This window comes from Mastacembelus armatus, chromosome 21 (genome assembly GCF_900324485.2).
Source record: "Mastacembelus armatus chromosome 21, fMasArm1.2, whole genome shotgun sequence".
Lineage (NCBI taxonomy): Eukaryota > Metazoa > Chordata > Actinopteri > Synbranchiformes > Mastacembelidae > Mastacembelus > Mastacembelus armatus.
Genome location: NC_046653.1, coordinates 26,490,676 through 26,512,504, shown reverse-complemented (window position 1 = coordinate 26,512,504; position 21,829 = coordinate 26,490,676). Strand labels below are relative to the sequence as shown.

At 41.5% G+C, this 21,829-nt stretch overlaps 3 protein-coding genes across 3 annotated transcripts; all 3 read left to right on the top strand.

Annotated features, from left to right (window-relative positions):
• Positions 1-285: 285 nt before the first annotated feature.
• Positions 286-1,212, top strand: LOC113123833 (olfactory receptor 6N2-like). Its single transcript, XM_026296149.1, has one exon. The coding sequence runs from the start codon at positions 286-288 to the stop codon at positions 1,210-1,212; it is 927 nt and encodes a 308-aa protein (XP_026151934.1).
• Positions 1,213-15,898: 14,686 nt separating this feature from the next.
• On the top strand, positions 15,899-16,840 carry LOC113123178 (olfactory receptor 2M5-like). Its single transcript, XM_026294999.1, has one exon. It carries the CDS (start codon positions 15,899-15,901, stop codon positions 16,838-16,840), a length of 942 nt encoding a protein of 313 aa, XP_026150784.1.
• A 3,455-nt stretch (positions 16,841-20,295) lies between these two features.
• LOC113124050 (olfactory receptor 4N2-like) lies at positions 20,296-21,195 on the top strand (the record flags this gene model as incomplete). Its single annotated transcript, XM_026296513.1, has 1 exon — positions 20,296-21,195. A coding segment is annotated over exon 1 (900 nt), but the record flags the coding sequence as incomplete, so codon positions are not given.
• Between the last annotated feature and the right edge of the window lie 634 nt (positions 21,196-21,829).

Below are 21,829 nucleotides of genomic sequence, written 5' to 3'. Positions count from 1 at the left end.
TACTAAATAGCAACACTTATGTTTCTAGGACTCCTGAGTTTCTGGAAATTGTTTACATGTTAGTTGAGACTTTAATGAGACCCTTGGAGGGTGAAGCAGCCTGATAAAAACCTTCCACAGACTCAAACACTTTCTGACTGTGGTGTCAGTGAATGAATGAGACAGTCCAACACAGGTAACCTGTTACTGCAGTCCTCACAGTGACACTTGTTTTCTCAGCTATTATTTATGAATGTTTGCTATATGATCTGCATTATTGGTTAACACTTTGGTTGGAGAAGTTTAATGGAGGATAGATTCAATATAACATATATAACTATTGATGGTTATGTAGAAATGCACAGATACAGATATCTTTATTTTGTGATCATGTTTACAGCATATATTCTAATAATCTGCTGTAATTCTACTATTGTGTGTCTGATAGTGATTCACAAAAACCTCCATGAGCCTATGTACATTTTCATTGCAGCTTTGTTACTGAACTCTGTTCTTTACAGCACTAATATCTACCCAAAGATTCTGTTTGATGTTTTATCTGAACAACAAATCATATCATATTCAGCCTGTCTCTTCCAGTGGTTCATAAATTATTGTTTACTTGGTTCAGAGTTTTTCCTGTTGGCAGCCATGTCCTATGACAGGTATGTGTCTATATGTAAACCTCTGCAGTATCCAACTATCATGAGGAAAACAACTGTTAATGTCTTTCTGCTTTTAGCTTGGCTTGTGCCTGCTTGTGAAATTGCAGTGTCACTTGCATTGTACACTAATATAAAACTCTGCAGCTTTAGGTTGAAAGGAGTTTTTTGTAACAGTTCAATTTACAGTCTTCAGTGTGGGCGCTCAGTAGCACTAACTGTATATGGTGTGTTCATGTTAGTAAATATTGCACTGCTCCCTTTGCTTTTCATCCTTTTCACATACACCAGGATACTTCTTATATCCTACCGAAGCTGTAAAACAGTCAGAAACAAAGCTGCTCAGACCTGTTTACCTCACCTGCTGGTTTTAATCAACTTTTCCTGCTTTGTTACTTATGATGTTGTTGTAGTTCGACTGGAATCAGATTTTCCAAACATTGTACGGTTAATAATGGCTTTACAAGTGATTCTTTATCACCCTCTGTTCAATCCAGTCATTTATGGACTAAAGATGAAAGAAATCTCTAAACACCTGAAGAAGTTGTTGTTTCAGGTCAAATCACACTAATATATCCACACTGTTAACTAATGTACATCTGTAGTGATAATGCAGAGATGTGGTTTCTTCAGACATTTGTTTAACATTCATACAGTATCAGTGACTGTAGCTGCATTGAAGCTCATATTGGTCATAAGATGAAAAGAAACATTTTAAATGTTGAAAACCTGAACATATATGTGTTGATGGTTAATGTTTTCATTTTACCTTTTAATCACAGCAACAAACTCCCACAAGTCAGTTTCTTAATTTGTTTTCTACAAGTTATGATTCAGTACTGTGGGCATTAAAGTCAGAAAAGAATCTGAGTAATGAGGAAAAAACTGTGTCATGTCTTGTGAACCACTGCTTGTACTGTACATGTAGAATTAGTTTTCCACATCCTGCAAAGTGCAAAATTAATGTAAGAGGATGACGTCTGACCTTAGACAGACAGGGATAGTGGCTGGTGACAGAGACAGGTTAAAGATGGTGGTGAAAACAGATAAGAGCTGATCAGCACAGGCCTTGAGCACTTTCCCTGGTACTTGATCTGGGCCAGTGGTCTTTGTGGGGATCACTTTTTTAAGCACCTGTCTCACATCACACTCCTGTACAGTCAGTCAGTTGTAGCAGGGGGCACGTGAAGTGTAGGTTGATGCGGATACAGTCACAGTGGTCTATTCAAAATGGACAAAAAAGCTGTTTAATTCCTCTGCTAGAGAGACACTTGACTCCACAGATGTTAAAACCCGTCCTCTGTAGTGGGTGATGTTCTGAATTCCCTGACACATCTGACAAGGAATGTTGGCAGAGAGTTAGTCCTGTAGCCTCTTTTTGTTTGCCTCCTTTGCCTCTAATTCCTCTCCTCAGGTCAACTCTAGTAGCACTGTACAGCGCTCTATCTCCAGACGTGAAGGCAGCATAGTGAGCGGTGAGGAGTGAGTAGACATGTCTGTTCATCCAGGGTTTCTGGTTGGGGAACTCCTGGATACGTTTCACATGTATAACTGACACAGCTTCTGTGTGTTCAAGTCCTGGTGTCTAAAAAGACCCCACTCTGTCTTGTAATTGATAGAGTGAATCTGACAGCCATAGTGTAATGGATTTTACTAGTCTCTGAGGGGTGTATGCAGGGATGAGGAGCAGAGAGAGGTGGTCTGACTGGCCTAAGTGAGGGAAAGACTTGGCTCTGTATGTGTGTTTGATGTTGCTGCAGACATGATCCAGAGTGTTTTCCCCTCTCGTTGAACACTTCACATGTTGATAAAATTTGGGCAAGACAGATTTTAAGTTTGCCCTATTAAAGTCTCCAGCTAGAATGTGAACTGTCGGGATAAGCCTGTTGTTGAGGGTCAGTAGCATTGAATAGCGTAGAGAGAGCTGAGCTCACATTAGCATCAGTGCGTAGGTAAACACACTACTGTTAGTTCCATCAGTAGGAAAAATGGGCAGATATTGAAATAAATTCTAAGTCAGGAATAATAATAATAATACATTTTATTTATAATGCACTTTATATTCACACAAAATCCCAAAGTTCTACAGATTAAAAACAAAATGTAATATTAAAAATCATTCAAATGCTTTGCTAAAAAAGTAGATTTTGTGTCGACATGCTGTGGAGTCTGTAGGTGGGCAGGGAGAGCATTCCCCAAACCTAGAGCAGCTGAAGAGAAAGCCTGTTCTCCCATCGTGCGAAGCTTCGTTCTGGGGGGTTTTAAAAGATATGTTGATGCAGAACAGTGTGTACTTTTAGAAGTTTTTTGGAGTTCCTTGAGATATGATGGGGCGTTGTCATGGATGCACCGATGGGTAAGGAGAGAGACATTATAAACAATCCTAAATTAAACAGGAAGCCAGTGTAGTGATTTGAGTATGGGGGTGATGTGATCATATTTGCGTACAGATCTTAGCAGCACTGTTCTGGATGTACTGTAATTTCTGTAGGCTTTTGCCAGGGATCCTGATGAGGAGCGCATTGCAGTAGTCCAACCTGGAGGAAACAAAGGCATAGACAAGCTTTTCTGCATCTGCAAGAGGGAGCATTGGTGAAGTCTATTGACATTCCTGAGATGGAAAAACGAAGTCTTGCACAGTTGTTTGATATGAGCCTCAAAGGTGACATGAGTGTCCATTCTATCACCCAGATTAATAACTGATGTTAAGAGTAGAATATTTTGGCCAGAAAAGGTAACGCTGGAGATGACAGATGTCTGGATCTGGTGTGGGGTGCCTACTAGAATGGCTTCAGTCTTTGAGCTGTTTAACTGCAGGAAATATTAGGTTCATCTGCTGGTTGCTGTGAGTTTCCAGGGATATTATTAATGATACCAGAATAGAATCATGATCTAGCATCTCTCAAAGACTTTGCATTGGCCTTGTGATGCCGTCTGTAGGCCTGCCTGTGAACAGTGAGTCCTGTGACCTTAAGATGCTGCTCAGGGACGCATCCAGCTGCCTTCACTTAGCTCACAGGTAAACCACGGGCCTGAATGGGAGAAGGCTACTCAAAGATCTATTGTAAAAGTCAACCGACCAACTAAAACCAGCAGAGGAGAGATGCTGAAGATCTATAGCTAAGGCCTCCAGGTTGCCCTTTTTCAGAAACACATTTGATGTTTTTCTTTGGTTTGGGAACAAGGCAACTACAACAATAGATAGTTTGCATTAATAGTCATGAAAAGAGACAATACAAAAGGCACCAAAAGAGCAGACCCATGAGCTGCAGCATGTGGACGCACTGCCATATATCACCTCTGTTATATTCCTGGTGATCCTCCTTATCCTCTTTCAAATGCTACATCCTCTGTAATATGTGTTCCTGACACACAGGTTGTGTAATCAGTGAAAACCTCTGACCTGTTGAAGTTTCTTTCCAACATTCTTCTCCTCTGGGCTGGTTAGGAAGGTTTCTCTCAGATCATCTTTTCTTTGCTGAGCTTTTCCTAGACCTGAGATTCCTTCTTGATTTTACCATCAGCATTGATTTTTCTGCTCTTGTTGATACTATTAATAGCATAAGGCACAGTAGCTGTTCTTGACAAAGGACACCACACACAGCTGAGTAATGTTATGAGAAACTAATGTTGACAAACTTTCGGAAAGTCTGCAGGTCTCCTTGTGCGATCGTGATTCCCTCTTCATCAATTATTTAACTCCACTTAACTCCCACTAACCCGCAGCTGGAGTCATGTCCGACTGGTACCAGGCCCCAGTCTCCTCTTGTCACTGAGTGAGCCACCCTCAGACCTTGACCTGAAGGTAGCTGATGTCCATTAGCACCATAGGAAACTGCCTGTGTCAGCTATACCATGGGCCTCCACGGGTTCAGGCCTGTAGGGTCTGATGTTGTTCACATGACGACAGCTCTTGGTGGAGAGTTTAATGAGATCCATGGAGGGAGAAACAAGCTGATAAAAATCAACCCACAGAGTCAAACAGTTCACTTTGTATTCTGGAGGTTTGTATTTGTTGCAATATTTCAACACACACACAAGTTCATGTGAAGGTCGGGTATCAGTGAATACATTAGACAATCCAATGACAGATATACTGTATAATATGTTCATGTGATCTTTGCTTTGATACTACAAGTCTTTGTCATTAACACTTTGTTTTTAAACCTTAATGGATAATAACCTAAATATAACATATATAACTATTGATGCATATGTGGAACTGGACAAATACAGATTTGTTTATTTTGTGATCATGTTTACAGCATATATTCTAATAATCTGCAGTAATTCTACTATTGTGTGTCTGATAGTGATTCACAAAAACCTCCATGAGCCTATGTACATTTTCATTGCAGCTTTGTTAATGAACTCTGTTCTTTTCAGCACTGCTCTTTACCCAAAAATTCTGTTTGATGTTTTATCTGAAAAACCGATCATATCATATCCTGTATGTCTCTTTCAGTTTCAAGTTGGTTATTCTTTAGGTGGTTCAGAGTTTTACCTTTTGGCAGCCATGTCCTATGACAGGTATGTGTCTATATGTAAACCTCTGCAATATCCAACTATCATGAGGAAAAGAAACATCTGTATTTTACTAGTTGTAGCTTGGATTCTGCCTGCTGGTCAGTTTGCAGTGCCAGTTGGTCTGAGTGCTGATATTGAACTATGTGAGTTTTCTTTTAAGGGAATTGCTTGTAACACTGCAATTTTTAAACTTCAATGTGAGAAGTCAAGAGTGTCAATTTTATATATTATGATTCCTTTTGTTAATCTTTTAATTCTCCCTGTGCTTTTCATCCTTTTTACCTACATAAGGATATTTATAATCACCTATCGAAGTGGTAGAGAAGTCAGGAGAAAAGCTGCACAGACCTGTTTACCTCACCTGATTGTTCTTATCAACTTTTCCTGTTTGGGTTCATTTGATGTACTTCTAGTTCAAATGGAAAATGATTTTTCAAAGATTTTGCGTTTAACAATGTCAATACAAACAATGTCTTATCATCCTCTTTTCAATCCAATCATATATGGACTGAAAATGAAAGAAATTTATAAACACCTCAGGAAATTGTTCTGTCCAGGTAAAACAGTCTAATGTACTAACACTGATAACTGTTGTACAGTCATTGTTTAGTGTCAGAATAAAACAGAGATGTGATTTCTCTGAGCCTTGAAAAGTATTGAGTGTAAAGATGTTTCTAAAACCCTAAATCACAGTAAAGAGCATTATCAGCTTCAACTACACTATGTAATCACTACTAACTAAGCAATTTGCTGCAGAACCCAGAAATACAGTTTGATTCTAATTGTCAGTTTGATTCTTGTGTTTCCAGTTTGTTGTGGCTTAACTGTTAATTGACTGAATATTTTCATATTGGCATCATATCTGGGTGTATTGTTAAAGTATAAACACTCCATTGTCAGTTTATTAGGTCCACCTAACTATAACTTTGTCAGTCTAATCCAACAGTCCTGTAATAAATCCTCCTTCATGAAGGTGATAATGTTCAGTTTGTGGTCCAACTGTTTCAGAGACGTGTTGATTCAACTGGTTGATCATTTTGGAGGTTGTAGTTTGTCATGCTGCTGAATTGGATTGCATTGTACTGACATGAGTCTCTTTTATTTTCTCTACCCTCTTTCATATCATTGAGTTCAGCCTAAAAAACAACACCACCTCTCTGTATAATGCAGCAGAGTTCAACAGGAGAGCAGACTACATCTTCTAAAATAATCATACAGTTCAGTCTGCACCTCTTTGAAACACACACTGAATATTATCACCTTCATGAAGGAGGATTTATTACAGGCTTGTTGGATTAGACTGACAAAGTTTTAGTTCTTGTCACTTTCCCAGTGATGAAAATGGAAAAGTTGTCCATGCTGTTGAATGTTATAGAAATAGTTGGAAGTTTCTGTGCTGCCTTCAGGTTTTAAAATATTCAGAAAAGAAACATTAAAGCCATTGGCCAGTGAAATTCCACTAAGAGAGTCTCATATTTGACAAAGTTGTGTTTCAGGAACAGACACAGACACAGACAACGTGTTTGTTGTCATTTCACAGTTGTTCCTCTGCAATGATGAACATTCCAGTGATGTTCTTTTCATGTAAAAGGCTTTTCCATAACTGAGAGTCAGAATTTCTCTTTAGCGCCATCTTAGCTTCAATTTTAAAGACCAAGTGACTTTAAAGTGCAATAAAGTAACACGAGTTTAAGAGAGTGTGAAAAATAATGTATCTATCATCTATCAACCCTACAACTTAAAAGGCCCAGAGTTTGAAGTTGTTTCCAAGTTACTAACTTTTCTCTTTAAACGGTTCTAGCAGATCCATGGAGGATCAGGATGTCTTGATAAAAGCAGTACAAACCTCCCAGTGAGTTGACTGGGAAGTTGACTGTGTTCACTGTAAGTTCATCAGTAAAACCTCTGAAGTTGCGAATCATTGAGACAAGTGAACACAGGTTGTGTGTTATTGCAGTGCTCACAGTGAGATTTCTTTTTTTAGTTATTAACCATATGTCTGTTACAGAGTTTGCCTACTTTGTTCATTTTGCTTATTTTTGGACAGTCTTGATGGGTGATAAATTAAATGGGACATATATAACTCTAGATGGGTATGTAGAGTTACAGAAATACAGATACCTTTATTTTGTGATCACATTTACAGTTTATATTTGTTCCCTTAGCTCTCAGCAGTGATGAATTTATGAATTTCTTTACAAATAAAATCACAACTATTAGAGATAAAATTCAGCAGATGCTTCCTATACCTGCAATAAATGAATCTTTTACTACAGTAGCTCTTGAATCATCTGTTGGACCTCAGTTATGTTTAGACTGCTTCTCTCCCATAGATCTCTCTGAATTTACATCAGTAGTTGCTTCATCTAAATCATCAATGACCCCATCCCGACTAGACTGCTTAAAGACACCCTGCCATTAGTTAACTCATCTTTATTAGGCTTTATCTATAGTATCAGGCTACGTACCACAGGCTTTTAAGACTGCAATAATTAACCCTTTACTCAAAAAGCCTAGTCTTGATCCAGGAGTCTTGGCTATTTATAGTGCAATATCCATGAAGTATTTGAAGATTAGAGCAGCGCCGTGCCGTGTACCTGTTTGGCCTTGATCACCCACCATAGGGTTAAGATGGCGCCGCGGATGGCTGCCTCGGTCTGGAGCTCTCCAGTTGTTTTGTTATTTTTGTTAGTTTGTCCTGCACTTTGTTTCTGTAACTTATTAAGTTTCACTCGGGCTGAACTGCTAAGCATTCGGCAGCACTCCCAGGATATTTTTCCTCCAATTTTTGCACATTCGGACGTTTTGTGGAGCGTTTTAGCTGGCGGAGCAGCTGCGCTTCTCAGAAAGCGCAAACGCGGGAAGCGCGCTGGTGCGCTGGTGAAACTTCGTCAGCGTGGCCTCAGGACAGCGCTGCCCAGCATACACCTGGCGAATCTCCGCTCGCTACCCAACAAGATGGACGAAATACACCTGCTTATCCGGATAAACAAGGACTTTTCGAACTCTGCTGCTCTGTGTTTCACGGAGACCTGGCTTAATGGAGCCATACCGGACAGCGCGCTCCATCTGCCCGGATTCCAGCTGATCAGAGCGGACCGCAACTCAGACGCAACGGGGAAATCGCGCGGTGGTGGGACATGCTTTTACATTAATGAGAGGTGGTGTACAGATGCAACAGTGTTGAAGAAGATCTGCTGTCCTGACCTGGAAGCACTTTTCATTAACTGTAAACCCTTCTACTCACCGCGGGAGTTTTCCTCGTGCGTTCTGGTCAGTGTTTACATTCCCCCGCAAGCGCGCGTGTGCGACGCGCTGCATCAGCTGGCTGAGGAGATCGCAAACACGGAGCAGCAACACCCGGACTCTGTTTTTATCATCCTCGGAGACTTTAATAAAGCACACTTGAGCCACGAACTGCCAAAATTCAGGCAGCACATCAAGTGCCCCACCAGAGAGGGGAATACTCTGGACCACTGCTACACCACAATAAAGGATGCATATCACGCCGTCCCCAGAGCAGCTTTAGGACTCTCTGACCACTGTCTGGTCCACCTCATACCAACATACAGGCAAAAGCTTAAATCTGCTAAGCCTGTAGTGAGAACTGTCAAGAGATGGACCAGGGAAACAGAGCAGGAGCTACAGGCCTGCTTTGAATGCACTGACTGGAGTGTTTTTCAAGCTGCTGCCACAAACCTGGATGAACTCACGGACTCTGTTACATCTTACATCAGTTTCTGTGAGGACATGTGCATTCCCACCCGGACCTTCTTAACATACAACAACGACAAACCATGGTTCTCTGGAAAACTCAGACAGCTTCGTAAAGCCAAAGGAGATGCCTACAGAAGTGGTGATCGGGTCTTGTATAATCAGGCCAGGAACACACTGAATAAGGAGATCAGAGCAGCTAAGAGGAGCTACTCCAAAAAGCTGGAAAACCAGTTTACAGCTAACGACTCTGCTTCAGTGTGGAGAGGCCTGAGGACAATAACCAACTATAGGACTCCATCCTCCTCCTCAATAGGCAATCAAACGCTGGTGAACGATCTGAATGAGTTTTATTGCAGATTTGAATCACCCCCCACCCGCTCTGATTGTCCTCCAGAGCAACCATTAACACCTCCATCCATCAACCCCCTCTCCCCCGCTCTGATACTTCAGACCAGTGTGGACGATGTGTGTCGGCTCTTCAGGAAGCAGAAGAGAAGGAAAGCACCAGGACCAGATGGGGTTTCACCATCATGCCTCAGAACCTGTGCTGACCAGCTGGCTCCCATCTTCTCTCTGATCTTCAACAGATCACTGGAGCTGTGTGAAGTCCCTGCATGCTTCAAACGCTCCACCATCATTCCCATCCCCAAGAAGCCAAAAATCACAGGACTCAACGACTACAGACCAGTGGCTCTGACATCCGTGGTCATGAAGTCCTTTGAAAGACTGGTGTTGGCCCATCTGAAGAACGTCACTGGACCCTTCCTGGACCCCCTGCAGTTTGCCTACCGATCCAATCGGTCCGTGGATGATGCAGTCAATATGGGGCTGCACTACATCCTGCAACATCTGGACAAACCAGGGACTTATGTAAGGATTCTGTTTGTGGACTTCAGCTCAGCATTCAACACCATCATCCCATCACTCCTCCAGAATAAACTCTCCCAGCTCTCTGTTCCTGACTCCACCTGTCAGTGGATTACAAGCTTCCTGACGGATAGGCAACAGCTAGTGAGGATGGGGAAATTTACTTCTGGCTCCCGCATCACCAGCACCGGCGCCCCCCAGGGGTGTGTTCTCTCCCCACTGCTCTTCTCCCTCTACACAAACGACTGCACCTCCTGTGACTCCTCTGTGAAACTCCTGAAGTTTGCAGATGACACCACTGTCATTGGTCTCATCCAGGACGGTGAAGAGTCTGCATACAGACAGGAGGTGGAGCAGCTGGCTCGCTGGTGCAGTCACAACAACTTGGAGCTAAACACGCTCAAAACAGTGGAGATGGTTGTGGACTTCAGGAGAAATGCCCCCACCCACCCCCCTTTCACCATTATGAACAGCACTGTGGCACTAGTGGAGTCATTCAGGTTCCTGGGCACCACCATCTCTCAGGACCTGAAGTGGAACTTCCACATCGACTCCATCACGAAGAAGGCCCAGCAGAGGTTGTACTTCCTGCGCCAGCTGAAGAAGTTCAACCTTCCACAGACGCTGCTGACCCAGTTCTACTCAGCGGTCATCGAGTCGGTCCTGTGCTCCTCCATCACTGTCTGGTTTAGTTCTGCCTCTAAATCAGACATCCGAAGACTTCAGAGGACAGTTCGGACCGCTGAGAAGATCATCGGTGTTACCCTACCCACCCTCCAAGTCCTGTTCACCTCCAGAGTGAGAAAAAGAGCTCGGAAAATCACTCTGGATGCCACCCACCCGAGTCACCACCTCTTCCAGCTCTTACCGTCTGGCCGGCGCTTCAGAGCTCCAAACATCAAGACAGCCCGGCACAAAGGAAGCTTCTTCCCTCAGGCCATCCAACTCTTAAACTCGTAGCTCTCCACCATTCCCTTCCACCACCTGCACTATGACACTTGCACCTTTTTGCTCTTTGCACACCAATTAGTTCCCCTTTCATCCTGTTTCTCAGGTTATCTGTGCATTTTTCTCTTAGTCTTTTAGTTTTTTGTAGCATTTCTGTAGCAATTATGTTTACTGCTTGACCCTTTGTAGCATTTGTATTTATGTCTGTTTGCACTGGAGTACCCCCCCCCCCGTACCTAAACAAATTCCTTGTGTGTGTGTGTGTGCACACTCACTTGGCAATAAAGCTCATTCTGATTCTGATTCTGATCTCCTCTTACCTCTCCACGGCAGCGTCGGAGCCAGCCAAGCTAAAAGCTCCGGTTTCGACCTTCTGGTGGCTGACCTAACGGTAGGGGATTTTGCCAGGGTCACGGCGCCGGAACAGAACCTGGCCTCTCTGTTTGGAGCAAAATGTGTGCTATGGTCCGAGTGGCAGCCTGCCCCCCGGCTCCAAAGGGCATGCTAGCAGCTAAGCTAGCGGACAGGTCCCATCAGTGCGCATTTCAGATCGCCACTGCAGCTAATAACATCACCGTTTGAGCTCGCAGCGGACCCCAAGGCCCTCCCGCATGATTGCTCAGAGGAAGTTAGCAAGATGGCGGGTGCTTTTCTGGCTCTCTGCACCCCCATTGCAGTGGGAGTCGCCCACATCACCACGTGGCAGACAATGGTGTACCAGCATATTTGGTTGCATGTCTCTCCCATTCCAGAGACGGTGAGGAAAGATTTGTTGGAGGGTCCCATTAGCCGTGATGGCTTATTTGGATCACACATCCAGGAGCTGGTTAAGGAGCTCCAATCTGCCGCAGACGAGGCAGAAAGGCCATGTGATTGCCCCCCCTCACACCCCTTGGGCAGAGTGTGGCTGCCATGATTATTGCCTGAGGGCAAGATGTCCTACTGGGTCCTGAGCTCCCGCTCCCAGTCACATCCCTCAACCAGCAGTTGCTGTGGCTCTGACCTCTTCCTCCTCAGACCAGATGCCTCCTGCTCCTCGGTGGCCTCACAAAGCTCCAAAGCTCCTAGGGTAGCCTGCTCCTGGTCTACCCCCGGCACCTGAACCCCCCGCAAACAGCGAAGGTTTTGTGTGGTGTTCTAAGTTTTGAGGAATCTATATATCATGTTTATGGTTCTGAGGAAAACATGTTTACATCTGTTATGACCCTAGGGGTCATTATGTGTGTGGTTGGTGTGTTGTGGGCTCTCCCCTCCCCATTTCGAGTGTGTGTGTGTGTGTATCGGATGCTGGAGTGGGCGTGGACTCGAGGACCGTGGATTGGACTTCCGGGATTGGTCCAACACTTCCCGGAAGGACTATAAGAAGCCCACGGACTGCTGCTCAGGAGAGCTATTCTCCCACCTTTGCCATTCCCAGCTATTTGTTAAAGATTTCGATTTCGAGTGAATTAGTTAGTGATTAGATTTTTGTTTCGATTTTGTAAAGTTAGTATTGATAGGATTTTCGTTATTTAGATTAGAGATACTTAGATAGTTAGGCTACGTTTGTGTTTTGTTTTCTCCTGTTTGTTTTAGGAGTTTCCAGGCTAGCGACCTGTGATTTTGTGTTGTTTCTTTTGATTGATATTATAGGGCTGTTTAGCGTTTTTGTTATTTGATCTTTTGTTTGTTTGAGATCGTAGGGCTATATTTAGCGTTTGTGTTTGTTTTCCATTATTCGTACTATCGTAGGGCTCACGGAGCGTTTTGTTTGTTTTGTACATTCTGTATTGTATTCTGTGTTTAGACAGAATAAATATTCTTGTTAATTGTAGTTCGTGTAGTTCGTGTTTGTTGAGAGTGGAAGAGGTTTGGAGGAAAACTACACAATCGTGTTACGCTCCGGCAACCCCTAGGCTGGGGCGTAACAACATCCCCCTGAAGGGCAAATAATCCTCCATAGCCCAGCCCACTCCTGCCAATCATAAGGCAGGAGTGTGCTGTCTGTTGGCCAATCTTCGATTTGACCACAAGAGGACGCCCGCTGATAGTGAATCAGACATCCTCGCTATTTCCATGTCCCATCATCCCTTTCGGACAGAGCTCCCCATGGTTACCACCAGTCCGCTTCCGGATCCGGTGATGGCAGAGAGAGCCGTACAACGGCTGTCCCAGAGAGCGGCAGAGGGGCTTCACATGACAGCTTGCCCTCTCTTGGATTTTTATTCAGTGGCGCAGGCATTGCGCGATGGACCGCTGAATGGACAAGCTCAGCCACAGCGGCCATACTCTTCAGTTTGCACGGCTCCTCAGCCATTCAGCGGGGTAATAGACACTTGCCTCACCTCGTTGGTGCATGCGCAGGCGTTGCTAACAGAGATACAAGATCTGTTATCAAAGGGAGTTGTTTCTGTGGTTCCACCGATGGATGTGGCTCGTTATTTCCAGGTTCCCAAGAAATCGGGAGAGATGAGGCCAGTCCTAGATCTGATGCGTCTTAACAAATCAATGCAGGTCAGGAGATTTCACGTTAACGACGGCCCAGCTCCTGTGGTGCATTCACCGAGGTGACGGGTTCACGTCGACAGATCTGAAGGACGCATATTTCCATGTCTCCAACACAGGGAATTCTTGAGCTTCCGTTTCCAGGGGACCAGCTACCAGTACAACCGTCTGCCGTTCGGGTACTCCCCGCACTTTCTCGAAGTGTATCGAGATGGCACTGCAACCCCTTCGGAGACAAAGAATGAGTCCTGTTCTACCTTGATGACCTGCTTCTGCTGGCCCACTCCCCAGAGGAGTCGGGGCAGCAGACTGATAGAACATCTTCAGTAGCTTGTTGCACACACCAAAGGAACAGAGTCTCCTCAGGAAGAACAGTCTGCTCTGTCCTTTCTTGAAGTATTATTAGTACAAGTTATGATTTTATTTTTCATAGAAATCAACAATATGTTTTAATAAAACAATGAATACATCCATTACTGCTCTCACTTAATTTCTTACTTAATCTAAGTTGGAAAAGGAAAATCCCTCTCCTGGGAAAGCCATTTAAATTTTGGGCAGGTCTAAAGAGAATCTTCTATTGTTTAAGACTTTCAAGACCTAGATTGTAGTTTTCTATTTGCCTTCTATGTATCTACCCTTCTATGTAATGAAGTGCATCAAGGAGACAGTGCAACTTCAGTCTAAAAGCACATTCTTGATGTCCAAAGTGTCTTATTATGGCCCCTGGCCTACCGCGCTCGCTACCCTCCTTACTGCTAGCTGTTCAGGGCATGCACCTATGAAAACAAAGTCTGAAGACAAGCAGAAGTTCTGTTGTGATGGTAGTGCCATTGTGGTTTGTCCATATTTGGATAATCGCCCCTTGATGGGATGTATTCACTCTTGGCCAATGGAGATGATATCAACCTTTTCAGCACAGCAAACTGGTCTACTGGTCACACAGTCTACTGATTCACTGGGACTGTGTGCAGCTTTGAAACTGGACTTCCTTGATCAGGCTAACTCATACTCAGCACTTCGCCTCAATACATGAAGAGTCGTTGCTGTGTGGTTTTGGACTCTGTGTGGTTTGTGTGTGTTGTAGATTGGTTGTATGATAGAATAACTGACTAAAAATGTGATTTTTATATGCATACAAACTAGTTCCTGAAACACTTTGTAACAAGACGTCATCTTCAGGGTAAATATATGCAGAATTTTCTCATGAAAAAAAGGACATTTTTTGACAAATGGTGGAGGGTATTTATGACAGATAGCTTCTGTGAACTTGTGTTGACAGAAAAACTTAACTGTCTACACCAGTACATCTCCAAGATGTTGGCTGGATAGTATTTGACAAATTGTGATGCTGTTTCCTTAAGCCTGATACATCCTTCATGAGAAGCAAGAAATTTCTTTGTTTTCTCAAGATGGCAAGATCAAGAGAAAAGTTTGTTCTTGCCAGGAGACTTCATACTCCGAGAAACTCAGTTGCATAAGTTCCTCTCACTGGAGTACACGTTACACTCGCTAAGCATTGTGGGAATCTGACAGAAACTATAATACAGCAGGTAAGATATCAGACATCACCATTATTTATGACAGATGCTCTCCTTCGTACATAATGTTCGGGCTACCTCTTTCCACAAATAATTAGCCATTTGTGTGTCTTTTCATGCCTTACAAGATGTGTTATAAAGATTTTCATAGTACCTCACTTCCCAGCTATTGCCAGGTCCATTGCTAATCCTAACCCTAACTGGCAGCGGAAGAAGCGGGAATGACATTTCCACTTTCCATATTAACCACATCTATTTCAAAATTCTGACCAATAGTTGACAGACACCACACGAGAAAAAAGTTCTGCCCAGATGATGTGTCAAGAACAAGCTGCGAGAACTCCCAAACCAGGGCTACAAGGAAATAATGACATCATTATTTTCTCTCAGCCCTGGGAGAAGGAAATTTCTCACTTCTCACTAAGTATGTATAGGCTTTTATCAAGCAAATATTTTGGAGGTAGCTCATAAGTAGACATTTAGAAATCACAAAAATTTACCAGGCTATAATACATTTCTTTTAGCTGAGGATGAAAAAATGCCACCCGTTATTGTTTTATCTGCCATAATTGACAAGTATTTAGGGGCAATGCCTCCATCCTTTTTACATCCTATAGCTGTGACAGAACAACCATTTGACCAGATAATATTCTACTGCATTCATCCACTGCCAAAAACAAAAAGTGTGATGTGGTCATGACAGTGCTGAACTGATTTTTCTCCATCAATGCACTTACAATGATGCAAAACAAGTGTGAGCTACTTGGGCCTAAATTAAGCAAGACCAGTAAGGGATGTATACAGTGTTTTATTAAAACATATTGTTGATTTTGATGAAAAATATTATGACTTGTAATAAGCAGTGGAAAATACAGAAGCCCCAGTAAACAACAATCAGGCCTCCAGAGTTTGATAAAGTTGTTTACATGTTAGTCAGTCTAGGTGGAAAGTTTAATGAGATCCATGGAGGATGAATCAGTCTGATAAAAATATTTCACAGGTTCCAACAGTTCTCTGTCTGAGCTTTGGACATGAGCACTCAGTGAGTTTGAAGATCAGGTAACTGTGAGTGAATAAGAGAGTCTAATACAGGATAGAAGAGTTTATTAGAAACTTCAAGGTGAAACCTCCTATTCCTGTTTCTATTTAAAAAAGTATTCTTCTTTGTCTTTCCCAATGGAGGAAGATTTAAATGTAACATATATAACATTTGGTGGGCATGTGGAGGTTCACAAATACAGATACCTTTATTTTATGGTTGTTTTAATAGTTTATATTCTAATAATCTGCAGTAATTCTACTATTGTGTACCTGATCTGGAAACACAGAGACCTCAATGAGCCTATGTACATTTTCATTGCAGCTTTGTTACTGAACTCTGTTCTTCTCAGCACTAATATCTACCCAAAGCTACTGATTGACTTTTTATCTGAACAACAGATCATATCTTTTCAGGCCTGTCTGGTTCAGTATTATATGTTTTATTTTTTAGCTGGGTCAGAGTTTTTACTGTTGGCAGCCATGTCCTATGACAGGTATGTGTCTATATGTAAACCTCTGCAGTATCCAACTATCATGAGGAAAAGCACAGTGAGTATTTTCCTGGCTTTATCTTGGCTTCTGCCTGCATGTCAGCTTGTGGGATCAGCAACACTGACTGCTAATCAAAAACTCTGTAGTTTTACTCTGAAAGTCATTTTTTGCAATAACTCAATTTACAAACTTTTTTGTGTGACTTCTAAAGCCATATCTATATATGGTGTCTTAATGTTGCTGAATATTGTTGTCCTCCCTGTATTCTTCATAATTTTCACATACACCAGGATACTTATAATATGTTATCACAGCTCTGGAGAAGTCAGGAGAAAGGCTGCACAGACCTGTTTACCTCACCTGATGGTTTTATTCAACTATTTCTTTTTGTCAACATATGATGTTATTACTGTTCGACTGGAAACTGATTTTCCAAAACTTGCGCGTTTAGTAATGACTTTACAGTTAGTTGTGTATAATCCTCTATTTAATCCAATTATATATGGACTAAAAATGAAAGAAATTTATAAACACCTGAAGAAGTTGTTCTCTCAGGGTAAAATGAAGAGACGATGTCTACACTGATTTCTTCTGTAATCATAATGCAAAATATGATGTGTCTGATTCTTGAAGTTTTTAACATGTGGTATCCTGGAGTGAATTAGTGCATTTTTCAAAGCACAGGTTGTTTGTGTTGTAGGATTTTGTTGACTGAACCTAATTTGACTGATTTCTGTTAGCTCTGTCAATGTGAGTCAAATAAAAACTGTCAAAACCATTTCACTTTACCTGAGTGTAATAAACCATTTAAAGTGAGAAGTAAACAAACTTGACATCAAGTGATAATTTTGACCCAAAGTTCTTTAAGCTATAAAGAAATAAAACCTGTGTAATTATTGTAATTCATCAGGATTTACATATAATTACAGCAGCACTCTAAAATACAACTTTGGTCACAGGAATACAGAAATAACTGACTGAAAATGACAAATTTGTTGAAATTGCATCTTTTTCAAATTAATAGTCAGAGCCCAGATATATTCAAATTATATTAGTTCATTTGATTTAACAAGGTCACAATCTTATGCACTGTAGGTGGGACTGATTGGTGTTTAATGATGTTTTGTGCTCTGTGAAACCCCTCTTGTCATCAACCTCCATCACTTTGTGAAGAAATTCGAGCTTCAGATCTGTAGACCAGGCCGAGCAGCCATTTGTCGTATCTTGGTTGCCTGAATTGTGACTCAAACGTTGTCTGCTCCACTGTGTAGAATAGGCCAGGTTCTCGGGGCAATTTGTTCTATTTCTCTGCTTGTAACAGGATCAATAGCAGCAAAATAGTTAGCTCAGCCTGTAGAGGTCTCAGTTGTGTTTGGGCCTAATGCAATGACTATGCTTCAGCAGAGTTGTCCTGCCATGTTAAGGACCGACATGTTTCCAGGATCAGCAGCTTGGACTCTTCCCACCTGGGGCAATCTGGGCAAAGTTAGCAAATTAGACTTTGTCTAATTCCTCACAGGGAGCTGACCCAGGTCACTCTCCCTACTTCTATGTTACAGTTACAGCTTGGAGTGCCATGGCTGCCCACTAATGGGTTCTTTTCACTACGACCCAGAAGCTGTGATTGTAGTTTGTCCTCCAACCTCTCCTAAAAATAACAAACATGTTTCAAAAGCTTCAGCAATCATGAACTAAGCTGGAAACCACAAATAACCAGTATCAAATCAAAAATTGCAAAGAGCATTGCAATAATTGGTAAAGAAAGGCACATACTAGACTATAAAACACTATATACCAGGGGTATTCAACTAAAATTTAAAGAGGTCCAGTTAGAGAAAATTTCTTGAAGCAAAGGTCCGGAAGATCATAATGTCTAACTAGTTAGTGTGATATATATTTAAGTAGCCTAGTAGTTTTATCAACATCTGCATGTGATCAATACCTGACTGTCAAATCAAATGAATTCAGTACAATTCAGAAACTTTCTGACAATATTTATTGTCATGTAACATACAACTGAACATATATGTATGGCTGTAGATATGTATAATGTTCTCTCATTAACTAAGTTCTCTCTCTTTCTCCGTCTCACTTTACAGTTTCTCTCCCTTTGTTTTCTACATGTATCGCTCTCTTTCTTTTTCTTTGTAGTCTTTTCATGCAGTGTTGCCAACTCGTCAGTAAGGAAAGTAGCTATTGGCTGTCCTAAAAGTCGCTGGAAGTCGCTGAATGACGTCATCGCGTAATTTTCATGATGTCCATGGCACATGCTGTAATTGTGATAGACGCTTTTGCCAACTTCAGAAATGGAAAGTAAGAGACAATTGTGATTCTTTATAAGAAATAAGGGACAGAATAAGGGACACTCAAAATATTTGTACTGTGCCATATAATGTAGCATGACGGCCTGCAGTTAATAAGTTCTCAGAACTAAATACATTTGCCTTGCTGTAAATGACTGAGGCTGTTTGAGTCAAATGCAGTGATTTATTTTAGACAAAGAACATTTTACTTTTATTTTATTTTATTTTTTTATTACGCCATGCATAGTACAGATCACGCACATACATGATCGCACGCGCGATTCATTTGCAGTCGGGACGCGGAGGCGTGAACACTTCCTGCTGTGACTGCAGCTGGGAGGGAGGGACTGCTGTGAGAGGACTGGGCCGCCTGTGGAGGCTTTGGGACGGGGGAGGGGCTCGCGGCTGCAGCTGATTTGCCGTCTTACTGCGGCAAATTGAGAAGTGTAAGAATGGTGCAGTACAGACACATCAGAGTCTCCAAAAGTCTCCAATAACACCAGAAAAAGTCGCCAGATTTGTCGCTAGTCGCTTTAAAAAAAGAGTGTCGCTAGAGGGGTCTGAATACTCGCTAAATATAGCGACAAAGTCGCTAAGTTGGCAACACTGTCTCTTCATGTGTAACTTGCCTCTAGCGCTGTTTACACTGTAGAGTCGTAATGTTTACCGCCTGGGATGCACAGACTTGATTGGCTGAGTGGTATCACGTGGGATGGGTCAACTCGCATGCAATTGGTCTGTGCGTTTCCACTACCGTAAAGTCTAAAAAAGCTGCTCCGGTGGAAATAGAAGCGCCCCGTTAGGCCTGTTAGTGACCTCTGCTATATACTGTTTACTGCACACTTATATTAACATACGTCAGTTACTGTCTTGAGGTGTAGGGTAATATATATAGTACAAACCTAAACACTCTATTTATACTACAAAAAAAGCAATAAGGATTGTACATAAAGCGTGGTTTAGGGACCATACCCACTGTGTTTGGCCACAAACAATAAAAATTGAAGATCTAGTTAAATTTAAATCTCTACAAGTAATGTATAAATCAAGACACAATTTACTTCTGAACAATATTCAAAAAATCTTCAGTGATAGGAAGGGGAGATATAACTTATGAGGAAAAATGAATCTGAAAAAACAGGGTGCTCGTACCACTTTAAAAAACCTTTATCACTTGGTGTGGGGTAGATTTGTGCAGTGGTCTAGATGAGGAACTAAAATGTAGCACTGTACTGGAGAACTTTAAAAGGATGTATAAACATAAGATATTAATTCAGCATGCACATGAGGAGGGATTATTGTATGTCAATGTAGGGATGGGTACATTTACATAGCGATATTTTGTGATTTGTTGCAAGAGACTATATTAAAACATATTGTTGAAGAAAAAGAATGATATTATGACTTTTAATAATCAGTGGAAAATTCAGAAGCTCCAGGAAACCAGGTCGAACAACAATCAGGCCTCCAGAGTTTGATAAAGTTGTTTACATGTTAGTCAGTCTGGGTGGAAAGTTTAATGAGATCCATGGAGGATGAATCAGTCTGATAAAAATATGTCACAGGTTCCAACAGTTCTCTGTCTGAGCTTTGGACATGAGCACTCAGTGAGTTTGAAGATCAGGTAACTGTGAGTGAATAAGAGAGTCTAATACAGGATAGAAGAGTTTATTACAAACTTCAAGGTGAAACCTATTCCTGTTTCTATTTAAAAAGTATTCTTGTTTGTCTTTCTTAATGGAGGAAGATTTAAATGTAACCTATATAACATTTGGTGGGCATGTGGAGGTTCACAAATACAGATACCTTTATTTTGTGGTTGTTTTAATAGTTTATATTCTAATAATCTGCAGTAATTCTACTATTGTGTACCTGATCTGGAAACACAGAGACCTCCATGAGCCTATGTACATTTTCATTGCAGCTTTGTTACTGAACTCTGTTCTTCTCAGCACTAATATCTACCCAAAGCTACTGATCGACTTTTTATCTGAACAACAGATCATATCTTATCAGGCCTGTCTGGTTCAGTTTTCACTGTTTTATATTTTAGCTGGTTCAGAGTTTTTACTGTTGGCAGCCATGTCCTATGACAGGTATGTGTCTATATGTAAACCTCTGCAGTATCCAACTATCATGACAAAAAGAACAATCAGTGTCATTCTGGCTTTTGCTTGGCTTCTGCCTGCATGTCACCATGTGCCATTCCCAGTTATAAGTGCTAATCAAAAACTCTGTAGTTTTACTCTGAAAGTCATTTTTTGTAATAACCAAATTTACAAACTTTTCTGTGTGACTTCAAAACCTCTATCTATTTTAGGCATTTTCTTTTTATTACATGTTTGCATTCTCCCTGTGCTCTTCATACTTTTTACATACACCAGGATACTTATAATATGTTATCACAGCTCTGGAGAAGTCCGGAGAAAAGCTGCACAGACCTGTTTACCTCACCTGATGGTTTTATTCAACTATTTCTTTTTGTTAACATATGATGTTATTACTGTTCGACTGGAATCTGATTTTCCAAAAACAGCACGTTTAGTAATGACTTTACAGTTAGTTGTGTATAATCCTCTATTTAATCCAATTATATATGGACTAAAAATGAAAGAAATTTATAAACACCTCAAGAAGTTGTTCTGTCATGATAAAAGAAATATATAATATTATTACTACTTTCACATTAACAATACACATTCTTGAAAAGTACTCATGAGGATGTGTTCTGAATCCTTTATATAAAGTAACAAGCATTTCAGTTTTATAAATGTGATTATTGACCAGTTCTGTTCTATGAACCACAAGTTTGAAATTCTGAAACTTGCTTTGCTAAACTAAAAGTAGTTAAGAAAGGATACAGTGGCCTCATCATTGATTGAAATCCTGTTAAACTTGTAAGGAGGAGTCATTCCCTTTCAAGTGGGGGAATTTGCACTAAAAAAAGTAGAAGTAACTTGACAGACACTGTGACATTGTACATCAACCTCTGTGAAGATACATGTGTCCACAAAGACCTTTTAAACAACACACAATAATAACAAACCATGGTTCACTGTAAAACTCAGACAGCTTTGTCGTGCTGAGGAGGAGACCTACAGGAGGCGGGACAGGACTCTGTACAACCATGCCAGGAACACACTGAACAAGGAAATCACGATAGATAAGAGGAGCTACAGCGAAAAGCTGAAACAAAGTTTTCAGTCAACAGCCCTGCATCAGTCTGTAGATACCTACAGGACATCACCTGCTAGAGGAGACCATACCCCCA